At 42.7% G+C, this 26,938-nt stretch overlaps 1 protein-coding gene across 2 annotated transcripts; it reads left to right on the top strand.

The window, feature by feature from the left end:
• Positions 1-3,238: 3,238 nt before the first annotated feature.
• Positions 3,239-26,926, top strand: gna11b (guanine nucleotide binding protein (G protein), alpha 11b (Gq class)). Of its 2 annotated transcripts, XM_010886371.5 has the most exons (8): positions 3,239-4,413; positions 17,054-17,238; positions 17,359-17,513; positions 18,264-18,392; positions 18,899-19,027; positions 21,280-21,409; positions 21,858-22,011; positions 22,125-26,926. In XM_010886371.5, the coding sequence occupies exons 1-8, from the start codon at positions 4,278-4,280 to the stop codon at positions 22,313-22,315; spliced, it is 1,209 nt and encodes a 402-aa protein (XP_010884673.1). In that variant the 5' UTR covers positions 3,239-4,277; the 3' UTR covers positions 22,316-26,926. The 2 variants fall into 2 exon arrangements, with proteins under 2 accessions (XP_010884673.1, XP_010884672.1); XM_010886370.5 differs by lacking the exon at positions 18,264-18,392 and having other exon boundaries at positions 3,242-4,413.
• The last annotated feature ends 12 nt before the right edge of the window (positions 26,927-26,938 follow it).

Below are 26,938 nucleotides of genomic sequence, written 5' to 3'. Positions count from 1 at the left end.
GATCGCGGGTCAGTATCATAAAATACATTTGTTTATTAATAAACAATTAAAATGTTTTATTGAAATATTTTACATATTCATAATCATTACTTTAGCTGGTTCTTTGAGACAGCTTTTAGGTGCCGTTAACATGAACGCGTCACCACTCCATCAGAACCGAAAACAGAGAGCTCTTCATATGTAAACTATAGGCTATTTGATTGGACAGCCTCTCCCTCCCCTAGACACCATTTACTGCACACAATAGGCTCACACATGGTGCATTTTAAATTAATAAATAATAATGAATACAAATATATATATATACATTTTTTCTCTGATTTTGAAAACTCTTCGCGATCGACTTAAAATGCTTCCAAGATTGACTTGTCGACCGCGATCGACGGGTTAGTGACTCGTGTTCTTAACCATATGGTCGTGTGGTAACATCATGCCAAGCTGAGAAGACCTGAGGCCCTCAGAAGGAAGACCGTGGATGCCAATGAGTCTGGGAGGGGTTACAAAGCCAAAATGCTAGACCACTCGCATTATAAATGGGACTAGTCATCCCACCAAATTCAGACCAAGAGCTGATTGAAAGTTGCTCACAGAAGTCTAATAAGAATCCCAAGGTAACATCAGGGGATCTTGCAGGTCTTGTCACAGTAAATGTCGTTGGGAACAAATGCATCCTGTGGCCATTATTAAGCTTGGTGCTTATTTCTATGAGTAATTTGGCCCACTTTTCAAAAGCAAACTATTCACATAATTAATTGTTCTTTGAACAATTAATTTGGTTGTTGATGGTAATTACAGGAAACCCCCACTGCTGGAAGAGACAAGGAAATCTGACTGAACTTCTAAAAAACACAAGGAAAATTTTAATCATACATCAGGTATCGATGAACTAAATATATTAAAGATCAAAATCTTTACTCTACATTGTGTAATTTGTTGAGAACTAAATTATTTAACAATGGTCAATGAAAGCCAAAATCACCAACTGATTGAGGGCTGGATTCAAACTCACACCAAAAACCTAAGTAAACAATTGAAATCACAGGCTGTTCCAACTTGAAGCGTGAATTTCAACACAGCAACTCATAATGTTACTCAGGAGGGTGTTTGGCCTCCACGTGCCTATATGCACTCCCAACAACGTCTGGGCATGCTCCTGATGAGACGCCGAATGGTGTCCTGAGGGATTTCCCAGACCTGGATCAGGGTATCAGTGAGCTCCTAGACAGTCTGTGGCGCTACTTGGCGGCATCGGATGCACCGATACATAACGTCGCAGAGGTTCTCAACTGGATTCGGTTCTGGGGAACATGAGGGCCTGTCAATGGCATCAATGCCTTCGTCATCCAGGAACTGCCTACATACTCTGGCCACATGAGGCATTGTCCTGTACCAAGAAGAACCCAGGGCCCACTCCCCCTGCGTCTGACAATGGGTCTGAGGATTCCCGGTTCCTAACAGCAGTCAGGGTACTGTTGGCTAGCACGTGGTCTGTGCGTCCCTCCAAGGAGAGAACAATTGTCTGTGACCACCACCTGCAAAACCATTCCCTTTTTAGGGGTTGTCTTGCTGTTGCCTCTCCAGTGCACCTGTTGTCACTTTCATTTGCACCAAAACAAGTGACATTGATGCACAATCGCTTATGCTTCCAAACAGGACAGATTGATATCCCTGAAGTTTAATTGACTTAGTGTTACACTGTGATGATTACGTGTTCCCTGAATTTATTTTAGCAGTGTATTTACATAAAATGTATATATATAAATACTCTTGAGTTGGTGCCACTGAGAGCCTCAGGGATCACCAAAATTGTTACCAGATGTTGAAATTCTAGTCATGGAATACCAAAAGTGCCAAGGGCCCGCTGCAGATTGGCTCAGCGTTGTTTGGGGGTGACATAGGACAGTGCTTTTTTGTCTCATTGCACCCAGGGGGGTCCTTGTGATAAGCTAGGCACCTGCAAGCTCAATCATGCTTGTTGCCTGAGAAATGCACTCTCCAGTATCTGTGTCTGGGAATACATTCTAGTTGAGTGCGCAGCGTGATAAGCAGAACAGCTTTGCAAACGTGCATCGGAGCACATGCAGCTCGCCTTTCCTAAACCTGCTGTGTAGTTGTTTGGAAGCAAGGCTATAATTGTGAATTAGACATCACAAAATGACTGGACTTTTATTGAGTGGTGAAAGAAAAGTGCAGATCTGAACTACGTTAAGAGCTGAAAATAGCAGTTGATGGAGGGTGCCTCTAAAGCAATGAAAAATTAGAGCAGTCTGCTCTAATAGTGTGACAATTTGCCAATCGAGGTGCAACAACATGCTAATCTATGGCCAAGAAGCCTGGAATAATTTTTGCTAAAGGCTGAGCAACCATTTTCTAGCTCCAGGGTTTCTATAACTTTGTCCATGTAATTTGTCAAAATGGGTTAAATGGGTTTGAATATAGAAATCTGCTACTTTCAGCAAAAACAATATCTTGTATTTCACCACTTTCCTGTCTAATAAAAAAATTCTCAAAATTATAACAACATTTTACAAAACTTAAAAATCTAGTGCCAATGAATGGGCCTTCTTTATGCACTCCTGCAATTTGGCCACACGATGTCATAAAAATTATACTGAATTTTGCTCACTCCTTACCGTTTTTCTTGCAGATTCTGTTTATATATTTAATAAACAAGCAAACATTATCTCCAACGCTAACGGTAATCAATGTTCAAAACTTTATTTCAGGTAAATAATATGCAATACGTCAAAATCGAAGATCAATAACGCAGCATTTACCTGCTAGTATATACCACCAAAGCGGAAATGTGTCGTAACTAAAAGTAGTTATAATATCGAAAATATCAGATTCAGATTACTGACATCATATATCCGATTAGCACAGAGATGCCCTGTACTGTTGTAGAAAATTTTCCTGCTAACCCTTGTCCATGCTGATATATACATTATGGACCTGTAAAAGGCAATACGGTAAAAAGGTGGTAATTACGTGTAATTTACCAAATGTCTACATAATGCCACTGATTTTATTATATATAATCTTTGCTGTCTACGTGGACCCTATCTTCCTAACGCTTGCTATGCCATACAATTGACCTAAAATAGTTCTCAGAATCCACCTCCCTAATAAATCAAGACAAGTCCCGCCCCCTTTTTTCAATTGGCTTTTCCCGCTCATGTCTCGCGCAAACCCACTGTTTGTCACCCACTGTCACTCATTTTGGTTGCCAAGTACCCTCTTGGAATCAAACTAGTGTGCCATGCCCAAGGTTTTCTACAGGAAAGGAGAAGCAACGATCTGTTAATAAATGGGACTGCTTGTCGCTTATGAGTGATTCATCGATTTTTTTGGACTATGGCCATCGAGATAATTTATTATATTAATATCAACTAGCGGCTTTGTTGATTACAATTTAATTAGTGAGCTAGATTGCTAGCAAACTGCGCCAAATATGATGCGAGATTCAATCGAATGCTGCTCTGCTAGCTAGTCGGCCAAATCTGACTGGGGAATGGTCATTTCTCAGCTTGCCAACATCACAGCTCTGACACATCACAAAGCAGTTCGACTAGCGAGCCATAATAACGCTGGAACTACTGTTCTTGGGTTGGGAAGGAAAATACGAAGATTTGCGGAACAGCAGAGACTGTTCCATTGAAAGACTGTCCATATGGATGCGTCTCCTTCGTGTTCATTTTACTGACAGTTGTGGATTGGCTTTAGGGGCAAACAGCGGAGAGAAGGCAGCCAGTTGGCTAAAACAACTAGCTTGTTCTTGGATGTCGCGACAGTGCGGTTAGCCCCGTTCTTGTTCAGGCCAGGGACCAGGGATACGCATACGAAGACTGAACCAGTCGATGGGGCAGCTATCACAATCGAGACAGGCAAAAGGGATCGTTAACCAGGCAGCTATTTCCTAGGTATTGAAACGTCAGAAATCTAGCTTACTAAAACAAGGCTTGAAGAGCATTGAGCCGGAGAGAGGCCCTCAACACACCCCCTTGCCTCGACACTGCCCCCTCTTTCCCGATCTTCCCGTGATTTGCTGAGATCCGTCCACGGGCAAAGTCGGTCAGTTCTCGGTTGGGGGACAACTTGACAGCGAGGCCCCTAGCTCCCCTCCCCCCATTCCCACCCAAGACCCCTCAGTCCACCTCCTTGCCAGTGACCACTGGAAGTGAGGATCGGCTAGCTAACGTTAACCCACCAAAGCGAAGTTAGTGTCATCCAGCTACAGTAGTCCCGTCTAACCAGCGGGCTGCCAAAAACCAGGAGGGATGACTTTGGAGTCGATGATGGCTTGCTGCCTGAGCGAAGAGGCGAAGGAGTCGAAACGAATCAATGCGGAGATTGACAAACAACTCCGGCGAGACAAGCGGGACTCGAGGAGAGAACTGAAATTGCTACTTCTGGGTAACTAATACAGTCAATCATATATTGGTCTTTATCTGGACCTTCGACATTGCTAGGTAGCTAGTTTGCGTTTTGTAAAAATATACATTTAGCTAACCAGCTATGTTGGCTGGCTAGCTTAAGGCCTGCAGTTTTGTCTTAAAAAACAAATTAGCCAACATGACTAAGGTACGTTGTTAATTGTAGTTAACCAGTTAAGATGTGTTAGTTTGGTGTTTAGCTATCTATCTAACTGTACAGTATGTATGTGCTTGTAAGGCCAACGTTAATTTGTTAGCCTGATAGCTAAATTGATAACGTTCGCTAGATTAGATAGCTGCCGTACTGTACAGCAGCTAAGTAACTAGCTAATATTAGCTAGTTAACCTAAGCTATTACAGGTTCTTTGATAAATTACCAAACCACTTGTGTGGGCACTTAAACCAATGTTGGTGCTCGTTGACGTTACTAATGTTAGCCTACCAATTACATCACGTTGGTGTTGGCATTGCTTCCTTACTAGCTACCAGCTAACCGTCCTGCCTGCTAACCGCCCACCACTGGTTTAACTAGTCCGCTTAGCCACGTTTAGCTACGAGTGCAATGCGTCAATGTAGCAAATCTGTGAATTGTTTGTATTCAAATTGTGGTTTATTCAAATCATGTGGTTATGCTATCTTCCAATGTTCCTTACACAAGTGAAAGTAGTGATACCAGATACCCGTTCTCCTACCACAGATACCAGTTCTCCTACCACAGATACCAGTTCTCCTACCACAGATACCAGTTCTCCTGATTATGATATTATGGTAGTGTACGGCATTAAACCACATTCGTTGTCTAGTTTAAGTTAGGATGTAAACAAATTGTAACAAGTTCTACTGTTAGGCAGAAAATGCAGATTAATGATTTGGACAGGCCAACTACACTAGAGGGCCGCATATTTCACTACCTTGCATCCTACATCTAGGGATATGTGTTCTCTGAATTACATTTCCATTTGAAACTAGGTGTGTTGTGTATGAAAACATACTATCTGTATATATGTGTATTCATGTTCACAGCAACTATTGAAGCAGCAGTGCATTAATGGGGCAAAATCAGGACAAGAAATGTAAACGCTCCTGACTGTAGAGGTTGCCCTTAAATGGTTTGCCTTTACTCAATTTTAACTGTAGTTATTGGAGATTAAGAACTGACTGTAGATTACCAGTGTCTGCTTGCTTGAATGAGGTACAAGTAAAATATGACATTGAGTCTTTTTGTTGGACACGTTCAATTAACTCTGTTTCTGAAAGGTCTGCTCCCATTTCACGCTTACATATCCCAGTTTGTCTGACACGTGTGATTGCCCCTCTCCAGTTGTTTCCCAGTAGATCCCCACTCAGCTCTGACAATCAGGCCAAACCACACATATGCTAACAACTCTCACTACTCAGTCCTGTTCTAATCTAGGAATTTCCCCACTTTTGTCTTTTCAGATTTACCTATTTCATTCTAATGTATTTGGTTATGTATTTTACTTGAACCTGTGAAGATTATTTTTAGGAATATGTATCCCATTGGCATGGTTGGATATTTGGCCCTTCTTCCATGTCCCTCTATTCTAAGGCTTTCAGTGTTTGGCACCCAGACGAATGATGCGACTCGGTTTGGAACGCATCGGTGTATCTGTGTTCCTACTTGCTGCCTGTTCCCATTCTTGCATGGCAATAAGCCTGTGCACATCAGGCTAGATGGAGAGGATGTCATTTTCGCATTGTAGAGTGTTCGTTTGCCAGGTGTGTTCGTACGCCCATTGACCAGACCGTGTTGCATATGGACTCTTCTGAGTGAGTCAAGGCTTTGTGTGCCTGAGCGTGGATAAGGAGGTGTGAGGAAGGATTAGTCCAGGTCTATAATAGGCTTTGTTAAACATGGCTACAGATTAGTCTGCCATGTCATTGACTCCTATTATCCACATGTCCTGCAAGCACTGCCTGGTTAATTGTTCCATAACTGAAAGCCCCTGTTTAGTGCATGATGTTACGATGGTCCAGAGCAGTTGTGTTTTTCAATAGCTGACTATGCATGCAAATACTTTGGTTTCTGGGGACTTGCTTGGTTTGAGTATGGTGCTTGTATAGCCTGAGTGGAGAGACTGATGTTTGAGGCCCCGCTTACATTTTTACCTGTCGTCTCTACCTCGTCTGCACTGCCACTCCTGCGTCTCTCCTGAGACGTGCTACTGAGAGCCATATCTGGCCATGGAGCCGGCCGTGCTCCACAGCCCCGGTGGCGTTTGCCTCTACTTGGTCTACCCTGAGGGCTGGCTGGCCGTGGGCTGCGGTGGCCTGACTTGGGTATGTGTTGGCTGGCTGACTGGCTGGGATTTGTGGCCTAGGTGACCCGAGTTGTTGGCTAAATGAACAGCTTCCAGCTCACAGTCACTCACTATCTGGCCCTGCTGCTCAGCTAAATCTGGGAGCGGTTTCTGTTCACATAGGGTGAGCAGGGGTCAGTTTCTCCTATTGGAGGCAATGCTTACTCTGATTTAAGTCTGGTTTGGGTGGTCATTTAGTTACCAAGGGCAGGCTGAGGGGTTTAGGTCTAAACCCTGGTGTCGGTAAGAGCAGCAATAGCCTGGAGGAAACTAGAGTCAGGTGTTATTTTTTATCCTGTTTCTTATTTTGGTCTTATATGGTAATGTAGTCATGGTTCTTGAGCTAGTTTTGACAGCTGCGTGTGTATTAAGACCCTTCATGCCAAGGGTCAGGTTGTGGGATAATAATCAGACTTACATTACATAAAACTGTATAATTCCATAGGGAAAGCCCACCTATTAAGCACATCAAAATTTTACAGATTTCAAATACACACTGCACATTGTTTTTTTGAAAACATACTGGAGAGAAAATGAAAGATGAATGTGTATTTGTGATATAATTTGAATGTTTTTCAGAATTTCTTCATGTGGGGTTAAGTTGGGATGCACGATACATCGGCCAGCAATTGGTATCGGACAATTGCTTTTAAATATATCAGACCAATAAGGCTTTCCAGCTTTTCCACTGCGTTCATTTTACCATGGCAAAACCATAGCCACCACAGCTTATTTATATATAATTTCTTTTTTTTCCTGACATAAACTTTTTGTTACACATGAATTGAAGTAGAGGAGAGTTATAGAGAGCACAAGTGCAGTGGATCTTTGAAAGATTAATTTCCAACCAAGATACTTTTCACCTGAAGACAGTATATATATATATATTTTTTTTTCTTTTTCTATTATTGTTTTGTTCACACGCGTGGCGGTTTTCAATTTTTGTTTGAGTTTAAAATGCAACCGCTAGCAATAGTGTCAAATGACTACAAGGCAGTCGTGTCAGGCTGGGTGTCTCTAAAAGCACTGATGTAAAAAGGGCTTTATAAATTTTGCTTGGGATTGTTGTCGCTAGTGAGTGGCGGCTGACAGACGCAGGCTAGTGCTGTTGTCTCCGTTATGGCAATCCCTTTTCAGGTGCAAGTGAAATATTTGTGATCTGTGAAATTTGTGAGGCTGGTTCGATGTACTGCCAAATTCTCTGAAACGCCTTTGGTTTCAAAACTTGGGGCCAAAATCTGTGGCCTTGTGCTGTGTGATGGAACTGCACATTTTATAGTGGCCAGCCTAAGGCACACCTGTGCAATAATCATGCTGTCTAATCAGCATCTTGATATGCCACACCTGTGAGGTGGATGGATTATCTAGGCAAAGGAGAAGTGCTCACTAACACAGATTTGTGAACAATATTTCAGAGAAATAGGCCTTTTGTGTACATAAAGTCTTAGATCTTTCAGTCCAGCTCATGATAAATGGGGGCAAAGTGATAAAGCGTTCATAATTTTTTTCAGTGTAGAATGATTACTATTTACGCTTGAATTTACATTTGTTGAAATAAGAACCATCATCAGAAACGTTTTTTTTAATAGTTATGCCAGGGTACACAGTTACCGAAATTACGAAACATCAGAATTTGCCGATTGTGGTATATGAATATTGGTGTTGGCTAATTATTTTCTTAGTGGTACATCCCTAGGGTAAAGATATTTTATTAATTATGTGAGAAGTTTAAACTGTCCTTTTAAGTTCATGGGCTTTCCAAATGGCCAATCTCAAGACAGCATTAAACATGCCAACTTTTTTAATTTCAAGTATTACAAATCTTTCAATAGCATTTCATTTATAAATAAACATCCTAAATGGATTATTGCAGTCAATCATCAAAGTTTCCTGGAAAATGCTGTCTTTCAATGCAATGTAACCGAATGGGAACTTTAGTGGTTTACAGTAAAAAAAGAACAAAAAAATTTTCTTTCTAAAATAAAATGTATTGTGGAGAGTTACACACACAAACTACAACACTATACAAAGTGTGAACTGATCATGAGTATTAGGTCATTTTCTTAATACTTTCTCAGGGGATGCTTTTTATGACTGTACACTATTTCTAAATGTTTATTTTTCTAAATGTAATTTAATTAAACAGCAAAATAAGACCAAATGTTTTGGAAAATCTAAGTTACTGTTGCTGGACATCTAGTGTGTTTAAAAAAATATATAGATACTGCATTGGATGGACGTAAAGCGCTTGGACATTCATTACTTAATAATGGCTAGTCTGATTTTTAACAAGGCTGCAATGAAAGGGAATTGGGAGGTAGCTAATGTGTTAGCATCAAAATCAGGGGTATAAGCTAGGCTTGACGGACGTGTTGTCCGTCCATAGTTTTCATGCAGGTCCTTCATCGAAATTGTAGTATGACAGTGCTGGTCAGGGCTCGTCATCATTCTGTTTTATTTTTGTAGTTTACATAGTCTACTCCATTCCTTGTATGCGATGATGATAATTGAAGCCGTCGACCTAGTGGGCCTACATCACATTTATTTTGCACAAGATAATTTGTTTCTCTTTATGTGAAACTTTGTCAGTGTTTCTTGGCTATTTCCATTGTTTTGTTCAAATACTTTAGGGTTTTTCAGTGTTACGGCCCCTACACACTACTTGCAAAAAAATTTGTCTCGCTTGTGGGCGTTCTTGTGGCGTGTTTGCGTCATAACAGCAATTTTAGTTGTGCGTCAAGATTTCAGCAAATCTATTAGCCAGCAAAAAAAATCCACAGTAATTGGCGCGGTTGATTGGTATTAAGTTGGGAAAAGTTCGCCATCACATCCCATGTCATGCATGCATCGCTCCATGAGCCACTTGCTTGCCATTCTTCCCTTCATTGAAATTAATTGAGCGAACGCGATCTGTTTGTGGCAATATGGGATACCTGGCAGCGCGAAGCTGAGGTAAGTACCCCTTTTTGCAGTGTGAATTTCAGGGCTGGCCTCAATGTGGGCGGAGTCAAATGCATTTAACCCGAAGCTTTCCCTTCTCTGTTCACTGCAACAATATCGGTATTGGTTTCAAATACAGCATGAAGCACATGCTGGTGCCACTTCATATAATATTTCAAAAATGAAATACGTTAGCATTCAACGTGTGTCTTGCACAAACGTGTGTTTGTGTTCCATGTATGGCTGTCAAAACACAGACACAAAAAAGGTGGGCGGAGTCAAACGTTTGCACACTGCAGTCAGGGGCTTATTTGAGAGGCGCAGGAAAATGTAGCTCCTCAAAATAATACGTACTTTTTAGATGAATTTCACTAGACGGCGTTGGGCAAGAACCAATCAGAAAAGGTGTCTTCCTGTCGGCAGTATCTGTGAAAAGTTACCATACAATCTTTCCTTCAACCAACATGGAGGAAAGGTTAATCATTGGGGTGTCTGGTTTTCCAGAGCAGTATAATGTTCAAACATAAAGAAAGTGGTATGGGTAAAGTTGCTCGAGGCAATTGGTGTACCTTGTGGGTTTTATGAAGACTCTTTGGGGAAAAAAACACATGCCCACAAGCGGCCAACGAAATCCAAACCGGGCGTGTTTGTGTCTTGGCATCATAAATGGGTTTTTTGTTTTTATTCAGCTAGTGCATTAATTAGGCTAGGATTCATAGGCTCTCCTTTCTGAATGTAAGGAGAGTTAACTATGCTGTTTATACCAAAGTGTTTGAAAGTTGCAATTCATAATTGTAAATGCAATATTTATTTTATTCAAATCCTGCAGACCTATAGATCTACTGTACTTTTCTGCCAATTCCAATGCTGATGCTTTATGATTTAAGTACATTTTTGCTTGTCATTATTATTATTATTCACGCATTTTAATAAAGCTTTGGATCCAGAGAAAATAAGTCACAAATGTAGAAGGTTAATTTTGAACAGATGTTGAAAAAAAGCTTTGCTCTGGATAGTTGATTGGTTTAATTTGAACAATAATGCGTGAAGCGATACACTTGTCGATGGTCTGTAATTGATAGCGCAACAATGCAGCAGAATTATGGTAATTAAATCAACCTGATTGTGTGTAGGTGGAGGTAAAAAGAAATTATTCTACTGCATGACCTCAATAATCAATAGTAATGAAGTAACATTAACTCTTAAAAAGCTCTGACCACCAATTTTTACAGTAAGCATACGTTGAAGGAAGTCCTTCATTTCATTGGAAGTCGTTAAACTTTGCAGCTGGTACAGGGAACCAGCTTAAGTAGGCGGAAACCAATGGTAATGGCTGAGTCGACTATCTTTAGAGGATGCTACTTAGTATTCTCCATCTTTGCCTTTTATCTTGTTTCATATATTTCACAGAGAATCTCCATATAGGTTTTTAAACGATTGTATAAACTTGTTAGCGTGTGTTATTTGTATTTTTAGAGGTGATAATTTCATCATTGTGTGAATAAATTTTTTGTTTGTTTAGTCCCCCCCCCATATTTCATGTTTCCTGTGAGCTTTCCCTTCACCCTTTTGTCATGTTTAAAGTGAGCCAGTGGAGTTCCAACACTTGAACTGTGTTGAGACTGAAGCTGTAGATGTCTCGAAGTTGGTTTTGTTAGAAAAGGGGACAGATGTGAATTTAACCAGTTTTTTTTGTTGACATGAACAAGTTACTTGTATGGGACACTAAGTGTACGGAACTCTAATTTGCATGCTTAAACTAAATTAAACTATTACAATATTCTGTGGTGGACATATTGGCATAACCCAGGAACAGTGTTCAGGTTCACACCGATAGTTCTGACTTTCCTGTTACTGAGTGGTTCACAGTCTCAGACACCCACACACACACACATGCGTGCACACACACACACGCAAAAACACAAAAAAAGCCAGCCTATAAATACTTTCCCAGGTGATCACCATGCTAATGAAAACCATTTTAATTGAATGTGTCCTACAGTCGTCTATTCTCAGGGAACACACACACACACACACACACACAGCCCAAACGGGGTCATGAATTTCTCTGAAGCTCTGGGAGTTTTAAGAAGGTAGAGAAAAGAGACTGTCCCATTTACCACACACTCCCAACCGCATCGCCACTTATCTTCCATCTCCTCTCTTTCTCTGCAACCCCGTTCTCACTCCTCATCTGGGTTTGAAACCTCGATGACAGGCCCTTCTTACGAGGAACACGTTAGCCTCGGGAACTCGTGGTCATGATACTTTTATTTCCCTGCTGTTTTGAATTGTGAAAACCCCTAAAATCCTACTGCTGGACTAGTACCTAAACAACATGCCCACTTGGTCAATGAATACTCGCATGTGGCATGAATGCAATTACATCAGTCGAGGATCTTCCTAATGTAATGGAATTTGGTACATATGAAGAAAACACTTAAAGACTCAAAATATGCGAGTATGTTCATATTGCCAACAAGGTTACAATACAGTTGACATGTTTTACTAAAGTCTGTCTTGAGCAAATTATGACATTAGCTACCCATTAAATTGCCAATGCAATTGACAGGACATGATTTAGAAAGACACACACCTCTCTATAATATCAGTTTCTGATATTAAAATGCAACATTTCTACACAAGGCCCCTTTAATTAAATTAATGAAATAATGTAACTGCCTTCACCTACTCTTAAGTTACACCACATGTATTCCCCTTGGTGTGAAATGGAGTTGGTGTCACCAGGGGATGCAACCTACTAATAAACTTTTATAAATACCTTTTTTATTTTATAAGAAAGAACATTAGACCTTTTTGTATTCAGTTGCAATTCTGACCCTTTAAGTTCCTCTAAGTGTACAGGTTACATATTCATTCTCCCAGACCTGGTTTCTCACTTTTCTGCAGGTGACCATTGTTCTGGCGATCTCTGGGTCAGTCTCTGCCCTGTAGGGAGAATCTGGTTTTTAATATTTTAACTGGCATGACAAACGATGCAGGTGCCCTGTTGTGGGCGCTATGGCACTCCCATTTCTACTTATCATTCCCTGCATTAGACGGTCAACCCCCGGTATCAATCCATCCTGAAGGGGCTTCAGTAGTTCCTCGGTTGGGGACGGTTACCATGTCTCCAATGTAGCCCAATCCAGCCTCACTCCGATCGAGACCCAATCAGTCTGACTCGGGGGGTCCTTAACCGATGTCCCGTGGTGGAGCGTGACACCCCCACGCAGTGAGACTTGTGGGGGTTTCCCTCACCGGTGCCAGACACCTGTTGTTTCAGCTTCCATTACCTGAGCACGCTAGGTGCATGCCATGCTATACATTAACGCTGTGAGAGATGACTTGGTTGATCCTGCCAGACTAAGAAATGGCAATCACCTCCAATGGCTGTCGGAAGTGTGCAGTTTATCCTCCTCTAACCGAGACAGGTCAGTGTACGGCAACCAGTTTTCGCCGAACAGACAAACAGGCCTTTTACGTAGCAAGTAAGCAAGACGTGCTAACGACTGGGTCGCGTCTGCGGAGAGATGACAAAGAACTAACAACCTGATTCTCAACGGGGTTGAGAGCAGAACTTTGACACGGCCATTGTAAGACACTCACCGTCTTGTTTTTGAGACACTGGTTTGGCCTTTCTATTCGGGATCATTGTCCTCCTGAAATGTACATTTCTAAAAAGGTCTATGTATAAAAAGGGCTGTAATTCCTACCCTAAAATTAAGGCTGACAGTCTGCACTTTAACCTGTTAGTCATTCATGGAGCCAAGACAACAAAATGTGTCGCTGTCCAAATTATGTGCTGCATTCTATGCAACAAATCCCTAAGATAATACTGCCAAAATCTTACAGGAATACTTTTTAGCTTGAATGCAAAGCCTTAAGTTTTGGGTGCGTATTAATAGAGTGACTGCATATTTATTTTCAAGCGTGACTGTAGCATCATGCTGCTGAGGTCTAAGTACAACATCTCGCCTAATCTGTATTGGATTGGAATTAGTGGTAACATAGGAGGTCTGGTTCTGTAAGTCCTTCCATAACATAAGCTCCCTAAACAGAATCAGGTAAAAAAAAAAAAATGTTTGCTTACATTTAATGTTATTTAAATTGAAAACTGTTCATGGCAATTGATGTTTGCTGAATAGGCTCTTTTCTGCTTTAAACTCTGGCTGTTGTGTACATGAATTGCTTTCAAGCCCTAATCGCTGTCACCTTGGCGGAGTCTAACGGATTGTGGATGCAATAATGTATTAAAAATAAATAAAAATGTAATGATCCAAATGTGCCCCATTTGGCCAAGACACAGATTTTGTGGGGAACACTTCCTAAAGCATTTCTAACGTTTTAACTCGGGGGTGAATACTTACGTGTATAGTCGGGTTTCATTTTTCATTAAATACACATTTCTTTTTTTAATGCAAGTCAGTTTTCTGATCAAATATTTATGGGATTGTTGACGCATTGCATTGCCGTTTTAATGCCAGGATGTATAAAGTTCCAACTGGGGATATGTCAGATAGACATTTAGCTTTATGTTGACATGTATGGTAAGTGTCAGCTAGAATTCAGGTGTGTTTCCACTTGCTTTATGGCCTTTTAATCTGCTCTCATTCCAAAGCCACCCCACTTGTTACCGTGTGCGCGTGCGTGCGTGCGTGCGTGTGTGTGTGTGTGTGTGTGTGTGTGTGTGTGTGTGTGTGTGTGTGGGGCCAGTATTTCACCCTGCACTGTAGCATCGTGGGCGTTTTCTAAGCACTGCTTTCTCGCTCTGCTAGCTGGAAAGACCTGAGTAGTGTAAATGTCTGTCTCTGCACCTAATTCTGACTGGGAAGGAAAAGCGTTATCAAAACCAACCCTGTAGTGTGATCTATTAAAAGGTGACCTTGTTTTTCTAGGTCAGCGCCAAAAAAGAATGGACAGGTTCTCGTTCTGAATATTCCAAACGTTTGATGGGGAAGAGAGGGGGAGTGTGTGTGAGGTGAGATGAGTGGGAAGCAGAGACAGTGACAGAGAAAAGAAGGGGGAGGTGGATTAGAATGGGGGAGATGGATGTCCAGACTCAGGCAGCTGGAGGGAGGCAGACGAGGGACAAAGATTGGGGGAGGTGAGGGAAGAAGGAGGGGGAGGGATGGGAGTCTGTAGAGAAGCGAAAGCCACAGAAGAGATTGAGAGAGTGGGATCTTGTGATGGGGTCACAAGAAATAAATCAGACCTTTTACTAATCCCTCACTGAGGGCCCAGGCTGCATCCTGACAGTTCTAAAGGCTCCATCTTTCTCATCGGGCCGTGTACCAATACGGTTTACATAGCATCATCCGCTCACCTTAGGATCTGTTCCAATAATGATACACAGCCTCGTTCTCCTCTTTTCTTTGGGCTGCATCCCAATATTGTTATAGGGAATACTGACCTTAGATGGGCAGTGTCTAGAGACAACTTGATCCCACTGAGTAGCGCTGTCTAATGGTGTGAAGTGGGACAGGGCCCTTCTCCGTGGCAGCACCGGGAAACGGAGGCAGCGAAGGAGACAGCCCATGGTGCAGTTGTATATTTACTATCTGCTAGGAAAGAGAGAGAAAAATTCAGGAAAAGAGAGTGAGAGCGAAGAGGAGGGGTTGCTATGGCAACGAAAATATGGCTGCTCTTAAAAAACCTTGAATGTAGGTGGTGGTGTATCTCACAATCAGATTTATTTTCTCTGTTTCAGTTAGCAGATATTGCAGACGTGTCTATGTATTACTCTGGCATATGGTGCAGAGGCTATAAAATGAGTTTCCCAACCCAACCCCTCCCCCCCTTATCTTGGCTGGTGAAGGTTTAACCAGCGATTTGAGGAAATTAAGCTTGAGGAAAAAATTAAGAAAACAGTTTGCAAAATGCGTTTTTGTGAATTCTCATCGAACCATTGCATCATAAACTAAGCCTCCCTGATTGGGGTTTAGATGGTACCTCTCATGTGTTTCCACTATTGTGCCTACTGCACATGAGTTACTAGTTGACCCATGACTGTTAATTACAGGGTCAACTAGTAGTGGCATGTTTGACCTCTAGGCAGGGAGTTGAACAAGCCTTTCTGAAATTACTTCATGTCTAATAAATCACTGTCATTTTTTATGTCATGAATGTTATTTGAATACTGTAGTTCCCTGAGCCTTTTTGTCTCAAATGCTCAGTCTGATTGTGTGGGTTTTAGAAAATACATCTGAGGATAATTCAATACACAGTCCTGATTGGTTGATGGTCTAGAGCCCACCTCCTTACCCCGCTGAATATTTATTGGTCTATTATAATCAAATCAGCCGTGTGACATCATGAAGTTAGCCAAAAGTATCATCCCAGCCTAAGATTTAGAAATTCCAGGCATTGTTTTCAAATGGCTCTTACCCAAAAAGGACATGATCATTTTAAGACATTAAGTGTTATTTCAACCTTATAGTGTGGAAATATTGCTCCTAAAATAGGAACAATTTAGTTTTTGAATTACTGGGCCTTTAAGAGAAGCATCTTAACATTCAGACGTAGAACAAAGTTGTGTAATCTCACCCAATGATATAGCATTTATTGTCTTCCGTAAACCTCCCGGCCCTTGTTCCTCATGAGCTCCCTCAGATAGCCGTAGCATTATTACAAAGAGCCTCTGACAGCCTAAACTGTTTAGCCTAATCAATTTGATCTGTTCCTGGTACTGTTTTGTAATGCGCAGTGGCTCAGCCTGTCAGACACTGGCCTTGTTTAAGCCAGACGAGGGAAAAGCACGACAGAGTGCGTGTCTCCTGGAAAGATCATGTCTACGCAACCAGGTCATGTGGTCCGAAGAAATTCAGGACCTTCTCTACAGTGGAAATTCCCTGTAGCCCATGTCAATAGCAGTCCAATGTTTTTCAATTCATTAGGTGGCATTGACCGAGCACTACTTGGCAGCTGTCAAGGCTGTCTAAGTGGTGGGTGTACATTAGTAGATTTTTCACCTCGTGATCAAACCGCCCTGGATTCGTTGTCGACCGTGAGTTTGAACTGAGCTCCGGCATAGATGGGCTGGGTGGGAGCCTGGCCGAGGATCGGGTTGTTTCTCAGTCAGGAGCTTCTGTCCGCTGCATTCATAGCGGCTGGTTTTAAGGAACGTCATTGGATTCCTTGTCACATTGGCACTGGAGCAACGCTGCCTCCCTCACATTCCCTCTCTCTACAATCTCTGTGTCCACTTCTCTCCAGTGACCTAGTGCAGTTAAAATATCTATGTACTCTGTAACAGGAATTTACACACCTGTCCTGCTAATTATTGCACGTAGTTCTTGGTAAAGGGCTGTCGTGTGCTTACACTGTTGTGTGCTAACACTATATATTCTATGTGTTCAGGTACAGGAGAGAGTGGTAAGAGTACGTTCATCAAGCAGATGAGAATTATCCATGGGGCTGGCTACACAGAGGAAGACAAGCGCGGCTTCATTCGACTGGTCTACCAGAACATCTTCACCTCCATGCAGTCTATGATCAAAGCCACAGAGAACCTCAAGATCCCGTTCAAATACGAACAGAACCGGGTAGGAAATCATGACACCCATTGTCTAAGCATCACCCAAGCGTAGCCACTCTCTCACTGTCCACAACCAATTCTCCTTGTGCTTCTGCCCTGTTTCTCCACGCCCTCCCTGTCTCTCCAGTCTAATGCAATGTTGGTGAAGGAAGTGGACATAGAGAAGATCTGTGGCTTTGACCAGCCCTACATCAATGCCATTAAGACCCTGTGGGCTGATCCCGGGATACAGGAAGCCTACGACAGACGCAGAGAATACCAGCTCTCCGACTCCACTAAGTAGTACGTGCTGTGGGGTGTGTGTGTTTCCGTGTGGGGCGTGGATGTTCAGGTTGGGGAGGGGGGGGGTGGTGTTGATGTGGGTGGGGTGTCCCTTGACCAGTTGCCTCCACTCGTGAGAGCCGACAGGCTGAGACTGACTGACCCGCGCGCACACACACACTCAAACCCTGCTCTCTCCAGCCCTCACACTCTCAGCTAATTGAAGGCTAATGTTGAACAACGCCATTGGTTTCCCCTCCCAAGAGGGACTGGGATTACAATCTCCAGTGCTTACTCATCATAGATAAAATAACTGCTGCACCAAAACCCACCACTTACACAATTCATCACTGACCTATTAGTGTCTTTTTGTCTGTCTGTGAGGCCCTAATATTCATCTTTGATTCCTGTGTTGATGGCCTGTTAATGTTATGGAAGGAAACCGTCTCTGCTGATAGAATCACACTGGGACCTTGACGAGCCGAACACAGTGTAAGTTGGACTGTACTGGATCTAAAGCCTGCAAGGCCAAGTGCGTTTACCGGAGCAGAGATGAAGAATCTCACCCAACACTGCCCCCTGGCAGAGACCCTGGTTTATCACCGCTATCCAGTCTGCTCTGCCTTCACCCACTCTAAAGGATGTATGTGTGTGTGTGTGTGTGTGTGTGTGTGCGCGCGTGCGTGTTTGTGTTAAGAGTTAGCTTGTTGCGTGCCTTTTAGCAGCCTGTCACTCAAGTGCTATATAGTCAGTGTGTGTGTGTGTCCACAGTTACCTTACTGACATAGACCGCGTCACGGCGGAGGGATATGTTCCCACTCAGCAGGATGTGCTGCGTGTCCGGGTCCCCACTACGGGCATCATAGAGTATCCGTTTGACCTGGAGAACTGCATCTTCAGGTACCGTCACGGTACTGCAGCCAGGGACTGCTGCCGCTCCGCTTCTCCTGCTGCAGGCCTGTTCGCGCACACCCAGGACCCGCAGAGACGCTCTCTGAGACCGGACCTGCTCGGGACCCACAGACTATATTATGAAACCGTTTCGGAAACCTCAAACTGGAAATTGTGCAAATAGCTGGATGACTTGTTGGCCGGGTGCAAAAACCAAAAAAGAAAAATGCCCGGGTGTTTCATTGTGAAGGTCAAAGACTTGTTCTCAGAGAGTGGCTTTGGGGGGAGGCGGGGTCTGTGTGGAACTGGGAGCGGTGATCCGGAACCAACCCTGTTAACCTGTGGACTTGGTACGGTCTCACCGGGCCAGTCCACCCTCTCCGGGTTTGACTGGGGGGGGGGGTGGGCGGGGGGTGTGTGGCGATAATGCTGTCTTGCTGTGCTTTATATGACTGTTGTTGTCCCCCCTCCCTGTCTCCTTCCTCCTCTCCCCCTCTTTGTCCCTCGGTGTGCAGCTATCTAACTGATCTGGACCGTATCTCAGACAGCAACTATCTGCCCACCCAACAAGATGTTCTGAGGGTGCGAATCCCCACCACCGGAATCATAGAGTATCCGTTCGACTTGTCAAGCATCATTTTCAGGTAGACAACGCTGGCATTAACCTGACCCAATGCATCCACACTCGGGTGTAGCCGCTAACGTCATCGTATTCAGGTGCAGGGGGGCGGGGGGGGGCGGACGTGAACTCGCCGAGATCGTCGTTTTTTTTGTTGTCGTTTCTGACTTCTGACAGGGAAGTCGTTCATGTGCGTGTATGTCACCCAGTGCCTCGTAGGGATGGTGTCACTGTGATCAGAATCTGAACCCCCCACCCCCCACACACACACACACACACACACACACACACACACACCCAACCTCGTCTACTTTATTCACACGTCTATGTGAGTCCAAAGTCCCCAAAGTCCTACATTCTGGCGCCTCCCTTTATAAAATGGGTCACCCTTTCTCTCCTCCCCTCTGCTCATCCTGGCAGAGGAAAGGAGGTCACCCCCCCCCCCCCCAGAAAAGGATGTTATTTCAGGCCTGGGGTCCTACAGGGCTCTTGATTGGCTCGGAGTCTCCATGGACTGCAGTACCCTATGCCACCACTAGAGGGATGTAATCCTATCCATTCCCTTTCATAAAGACCCCTTTCACATCTTTGATTCAAATACTGAGCTATACAAATCTATACCCCCAGTCACCAGTTCTGCTGGACGTTAAATCATTTTATAATATCACTGATTAAAACAAGTCCCACCTGGGTCACACCGGTTTTAGTTTTACAGAATACATAGATTGTACTGTGGCGCTGTCATAAAAATAATTATAATGCGTGAGATAACGAGCAGCATTACTTAGGTGCTTTTAGTCAAATAATATATTGTTTTCTTCAGGTGTCAGATTTCTGTTCATTTCAAAGGGGGAGGGGACATTCCGAAGCCGTTTACATTATCAAATGTCCGAAATATCGGTTAATTTGAAGCTTCGTCTAACAATATTTAGATGTGCTAATATGAAAAGGTCAGTCATTAGGCAGTCTTTCCCACTGAGACTGATTGCGTATAGTTATTGTGAGCGGGGCAAGCACTGTCTGATGAAGCCTGGAGGGGAGGCCACCCTAAACTTAACTCTCCTTTTACTTCAACCATTTAACACAGAAGAACACTTATCAAAACCTAAAAGACAGGCCTAGGACGACATTTCCGAACAAAAAATGAAGGAAGAAAGTTCGTCATGCACACACTTTCTCTATTGTTCTCACACACACACCCACGCAAGCACACACTCCCACACTCACTCTTCAGTCAGAACTACTTGAAGGACTCCTGCCGTTTACCCAGAAAGGAATTCTGCCATCAGAGGTGCTTCCTGTATCCATCTTCTTCCTCCTTTAGTTCTCATGCTTTCCTCAGTGTTTATCCGCTCCTTTCATTCCCATTCATTGTTCATCTGCATCTTTTTTCTCATTTAATTATCATCCCTTCCTTTGTCTTCATCCCTTCCTGTGTCTTTGTCCTGATCATCCCATCATGAGTTTTAATCTGCTCCCCTTTCTCTTCTCCTAGTCTTTTATTTTCTTCTTTTCCGGTCCTCTCTCTTTGTCTCACGTGATACTTCACCAGGGTTGCGCTTGGCAGATGCTTTTGACACACAGACACACTAGGTGAAGGTGGGAGAGCTAGATTGCCCTTTTGGCCCTCCCGTCTTGCCGTAGTAAACCACGAGTGGGTTATGTCGAATTTGCCTCCGTCCACTGATCTTGGAGGGCATTCCTCTGATCCTTAATGTGTGGTCGGGGGCAACTTGAGAATGGTGATGGGCACAATTTTTAATGATGATCCAATCACTGGGTAACACTTTATGCAATAATAAGAATATAAACTTTGACCATTTTTTTTTATAAAGAAGCAGTTAAGAGGCAGATCTTCCATAAAGTGTTACCTTAGTATGTTTCCACACTGTGTGTTTTTCCATTTTCTGTATGTGTTCTCCACCCTAGACAAGCCTTTCTAACTGATGGCTCTGAGCCATAGATGAGACAGACTTTAGCAAACTGACCTCCATGATGCTGCCAATGTTTCTCATGTATTTTCTCAGTTTTATTGGATTATCTTGGCGAACCATCTCATTAAGTTTGCCACCACACTGTACGTACGCATATGGATTTAACAGCTACATGAATTCATGTATCTGTTAAATCCATCCGTAGAAAATACATTTGGACTGATTGGCATTCTGGAAGACAAGACGTTGCCTTATAAGGTCCAGACACACAGCAGCACAGTTGGTAACACAACATTTTTGTCGCCTGTGTCCTGGCCGCTCTGTGCACTTCACTGTGCTCCAGGATGGTGGATGTAGGGGGTCAGAGGTCAGAAAGGAGGAAGTGGATCCACTGTTTTGAGAATGTCACTTCCATTATGTTCCTGGTGGCCCTGAGCGAGTATGACCAAGTCCTGGTGGAGTCTGACAACGAGGTATGTGTACACATATACACACATTCATATTCATTCAACACATTCAGCTAATGTTGATAATCATTTCTGTACCAGTGTACCCTGACATGAACATTTTGCTTTTGATGATGCTTCTTTTTTTGCCAAATGCATATTCTGTCATACGAAAGATACCTTTCACCATATTTTAATAAACACATTCTCTTTTTGTAATTGTCAATGATACAAGGCCCGGATATGAATGTATTAAATAAGGTATTAGACTTTCAACAAAACTGCAACAGAAAATAAATAACAATAAAAACAATAGGAACCAATTTGAGCAAACAACTTGTGCAAAGAAATTGCCGGAGCAGATTGGACACATTCAGATGAAAGGACAATCAAAGGGAAATAATCAGCCGAGACACTTTGCTGCAGGTGTGGAGTCAGACTGTACAGTACTAAAAGTCCTCTGTCCATCTGTCAGAACCGAATGGAGGAGAGTAAGGCCCTGTTCAGGACCATCATCACCTACCCCTGGTTCCAGAACTCCTCAGTCATCCTGTTCCTCAACAAGAAGGACCTGCTGGAGGAGAAGATCACATACTCACACCTGGTTGACTACTTTCCTGAGTTTGATGGTGTGTGGGGGTGGGGGGGGGGGTGTGAATCTACCGTTACCCCGGTCATGTACTGGGAGAGTGACTACTGTGATGCGGAGTGATGAGCTTCGATGTGTTTGTGTACGACCCAGGTCCCCAGAGAGACGCCCAGGCGGCCAGAGAGTTCATCCTGAAGATGTTTGTGGACCTGAACCCGGACAGCGACAAGATCATCTACTCCCACTTCACCTGCGCTACGGACACGGAGAACATCCGCTTTGTGTTCGCCGCCGTCAAAGACACCATCCTGCAGCTTAACCTCAAAGAATACAACCTGGTCTGAGAGACTTACACACATACACACACACTCCTCCTTGTTGCACAGTTTAGCCTACACACACAGACACACACAGAAACACACAGACACACAGACAAAACACCCATAGATGCATATGAAGCTTTCACACGTTCATCTAGTTTGTCCTCTTCTCCTGCTCTTCACTCCAGCGATGTTAAGAACCCCCCCATCCTTTCTATCAGACCTCCTATCTTTCTGCCACTAGCCCCTCCTCCCTCTAGTTCTCGGCAGCTCGTGTTAGCCTCTCCTTCTCTTTTCCTTCACGTTCTCGCACACGCGCAAACAAACACGCCGTGCAGCATACATTGACTACAGGAGGGGACAATGAAATGTGTGTTTGTGTGTGTGGAGTGTGTGTCTGCATGTATGTGTTACATGGGAAGGCAGAGGACTGGTGCTGTCAGTGAACGGTGGGTTTTTAATCCTTAAACCTTCCTAGTCAGCTGGCTTAGAAGCTCTAGTCTCCTCTTGATTTGTGGAAACGAGTAAACCAACCATAATGCAAAAAAAATACCACCTGAGAGGGGGATAGTTTCTACTCTGAGGGGCTAAAGGCAGTAGGAGGGGCTAAAGGCAGTAGGAGGGGCTAAAGGCAGTAGGAGGGGCTAAAGGCAGTGGGAGGGGGCTGGAGATGATGTAGGGACAAAGGAATCCACCAAACCCAAGCAGGAAGTAATGTCATGCACAGGAAGTGAGGGGGAGGGCCAATTATCCTGTCTCCACCTCGCATCGATGAATGTAACCTTCGAGTGAGTGTCGCAAACGCAAAAAATATAGAACTAAATATATGTTATAAAGTAATTATGTATGTAAACTGAATACACTAAGACTAAAAGCACGAGATGGAGAGAGAAACAAGCAAAACGATGACATTTGTGTATATCACTGAGCTTTTTTAAAAATCTTTTTTTAATAATAGTAACTTGTTGCTATGTCTACTTCTATCCAATAATAAGTCAGTTGAAAAGTTAGACGGTTAAGAAAATTAAATCATAAAAACGTATTTAAAAAAAAAAAGAAAAAAGAGGAAAAAAATTGGAATGTCACAAAAACAATATGGTGAAATGGAATTTAATTGATATCCTTAACAGACATCTGTGGTTGTTCATGTTTATGTTTGATCACATCGCTTCCCTCATTTACCGTTTCTACTGATGATAGACTGAAGCCTTCCGTTTGACAACCACAGCACTCCATTCTGATGGAGACATGCTACTTTGAGATTACTGAACATCCCGTACTCACGATTATATTCCCATAGGACGGTTACTGAGGGGGGGGGGGGGTCCATGTGTGGATGATGTCGTCAGCGTACGGTACGTCTGTGTGCATGAACGAATGGCGTCATGCGTTTAATCGGCCAGCCACCCAATCAGATGTGTTCTGGAGATTGTGGGCATTCCACCCCCAGGGAGAATGACACCATGGCATCCATTACACAGATACACAGGAAGCTTTACAGTGTTTACCTTTTTTTTTTTTTTTTTTTTACTGTATAGACACTTTTTTTGGTGACGAGAGGTTGTTGTTGATAGGTGGGAGCAGGAGGTGTATGTGATCCTGTTTCGCCCGGATGGACAGACAAGCGCACTCTGAAGTCTGCTTTTGTGTATATTTCTGTTTGTAAATATATGTACACAGAAACGCTCCTGTACAAAAACACTCTGTGGTACAGTACACCATCTTTGGCAACGGAGAAAAAAAAAAAAAAGAGAAAATAATCCACTTTTTTTTTTGATAGTGTACTGTTTTTGTTTTCCTATGAATTTACTATATTATTGATACTGTGATTCTGGATTTGGTTGATTGATTATTAGAGGACTACCCAGAGAGGGCTGCACCACGGGGAGAGGACCACTCTGCGTACACAGGTTGTTAACCATCAGTTGCCATCTATTTCAAGAACCGTTGAACATCCTAGATCCGTAGCAGTCCTCTACAGCTCCTCCCTACTAACACTAGATCAGATTAGTTCTTCACAATAATAAAAAAAAAAATACATGATTTGAAAAGAGTAACTAAATATTTTTCTTTTTTTTATTTATCTAATAATTTATGGAACCAGGTTTGAAGGTGTTGATAATTTGATTGCTTCTGTTTCTGTCATGTTGAAATGCGGTCAGGCTAGACTTGAGTCTAAACTGCTGTAACAAAACAAGTCTATTAGTATGGACTAAATATTTTTCTCTTAAGACATTTCCTGATGTACTTTGCCATTCTATCTATATCCATGTTAAACTCTATGGTTTTCCTCTCACATCAAGTCACTTTGTTTCATTCAAGGATGAAAACCTGTATTTCTCCTGTGGGTTTCTAGTAGGCACAGCGCTGTAACTGCATAAATAGGAAATGTACCATATGAACCGTGATGGATTTTTATAACCAGTGATTGGAGACCGGTATGGTCAATGCTTGCTCTTTGTAATTTAAACACTGTTTGAGTCGTCGTTGGTTTGAGTTGTTTTAGTTCCACTTCTGAGGCTTGCTTTGATAGTGCCAGTGATGTTGCAAATCTACTTTTGCTCTTTTTGAAGCTATAACCTTCTTTCTACACGCGACTTTCCCTTCATTATGGTCATTAAGGGCTATCACAACGCATCAGAATGGCAGGCAAATGGTTCAGAGGACTAGTGTAGAACAGGGCTCAATTCATAAAGCGAGTTGAAATGGTAGTGAATGGATTAGAAACGAGGAGCGGTGTAGAATGGGGGCGGGGGGCGGTGCTTGACTACCTTCTGTCCTCAAGTGCTACAGTCCTGCTGGTTACCACTGTTGCCTTCTAACCAATAACCTCTACCTTTGTAATCGGCTGTTTGCAGTCTCCAGCTAATCTGTAACGTTCGCCGATCAAGTAAATGCCAGAGAGATGTGAAAACCAGCAGGAATGTGGACCTCGGGGGGGCCTAGTCTGTGCACCGCTGGATTTAGGATCACGAAGGCCATTCATTTATGGGTGTTTTGTGGCGATCATATTTGTTCTTAGAAAGAAAAGGGAAAAAAAGAAATTTAAGACTGCGTGACTGCAATTGTATTAGGGTGTACAGACATGACCAACACTACCAGAAGATTCCTTTTTACTTGTACTTGATCAACAGTGGATCACATAAGCTTCCAGCTCTGATTGAGGGAATCTTTTCAGTCCCTGACGGTTCTTTGTTGTGTTATGGTGAGAGCTGTAATCCTGGGTCAGCTTAGACACCAGCAGCCCTCACCTTTGATCTGTGTTGAAGGAAACGGCCCGACTAATGTACTACTGCTAGTGCCATCATCCAGGGGCGTACTCTGTGAAATGTGACACGCTGTCATAAGACCACTCCTCCAGTAGAGAATGGGTTTTAAACCTTGGGTTGAATCCAATTCAAGGCGGAGTTGCCAACACTACTATGTCACACGTGCAGGCTTTTGTTCCATCCCAACACCAGTCAACTGATTGATAATTAATCATGGTTTCCATACACAACTAGTTGAACCAAGGGCGTTAGTGTTGGACTGTAACTAAAGCCTGGACGCACTGCAGCCAGTATTAGAGGACGTTAGCCAAGTATGATATTAAGTATTTAATTCAGTATTGACCTGCCCACAAACAATGTATTGAAGACAAATCCCACACCAACCAGACTTGCCCTTGCGCTGCGTACTCCCTCCACCATGCAAGTATCCTTAACTAAAGTCTGATTTGTTGATCTAATCAGTCGTATTTATAGAAAACACAATCCGTTTTCCACTTGCTGTGGGTTAATTGGTTGGCACTCTGAAGTGTCTGCACATTGGGGCCCAGAGTTTTACCTGGTCAGATGAACATGGACGTGGTGCATATTGAGAACTTAAAGCTTGACTTCTTTTCTTTAAATTGTTTTCATTCTTTTTTGTAAGAAAACATTACCGGAACACTATTCTATTTAGGACCACTAGATTTTTCTTTTTTTTTTATCTAAGAAAACCTGAGGGTTAAATGTTTTAGTTGGTGTGTAAAATGCTGTTTTTTTTGTTTTGTTTCTTTTGTATGTAAACCAAATGTAAATGATGTATTATACTGAGTGTGCCAACCCCACTCTCTCCAGAGCCAGGCTCTCTCTCTCTCTTAAGTGCCAACGCTGACATCATCAGGGGACAAAAATCTTGGATGGTCTCCTTTTTAAGAACACACCAGAGACTAAACATAAGTGGCTTGTTCGACTACGCCACCCCTAACAAAAGCTAGAAGTATACATGAAAAATGGACTTTATTCTGTATTTAAGATTGACGAAGATTAAAATAATAACCTGCTGTTTTTTTTTTTTTTAAGAAGTTGTAATTATACTTGCATGTATTGTTTATTTTGTGCTGGGAGGACCTGGCAGATGCATAACCCTTGGTAAAAGGGTGGAATCGTTTATTGATTCATCAGATGGTTATTATGGGATTTTGATTTGCATTACTCTTGCCATATTTCTTATTTCTTTTATGTGTTCATGTTTTTGTTTCAACCACTGTTGCCTGATCCTCATTCAAACATGAACATGATTTATTACGATCATAGCCGCCTTCTAAGAGAGAGAAAACATAATGACAAGGTATCTGTTTTAAATTGAAATAAATGTGTTCCTATACTTGCTGATGGGGTGTGT

Source organism: Esox lucius, chromosome 22, assembly GCF_011004845.1.
Source record: "Esox lucius isolate fEsoLuc1 chromosome 22, fEsoLuc1.pri, whole genome shotgun sequence".
In the NCBI taxonomy this organism is placed as follows: domain Eukaryota; kingdom Metazoa; phylum Chordata; class Actinopteri; order Esociformes; family Esocidae; genus Esox; species Esox lucius.
Note: the sequence above shows the minus strand (reverse complement) of the source record. Positions and strands in the feature narration are given on the sequence as shown.

Bases quoted from the DNA above. Each gene is read 5' to 3' on its own strand.
- gna11b (XM_010886371.5), top strand. From the start codon at position 4,278: ATGACTTTGGAGTCGATGATGGCTTGCTGCCTGAGCGAAGAGGCGAAG. The intron at 4,414-17,053 runs GTAACTAATACA...CTATGTGTTCAG, and splicing joins ACTGAAATTGCTACTTCTGG to GTACAGGAGAGAGTGGTAAG. The intron at 21,410-21,857 runs GTATGTGTACAC...TCCATCTGTCAG, and splicing joins TGGTGGAGTCTGACAACGAG to AACCGAATGGAGGAGAGTAA.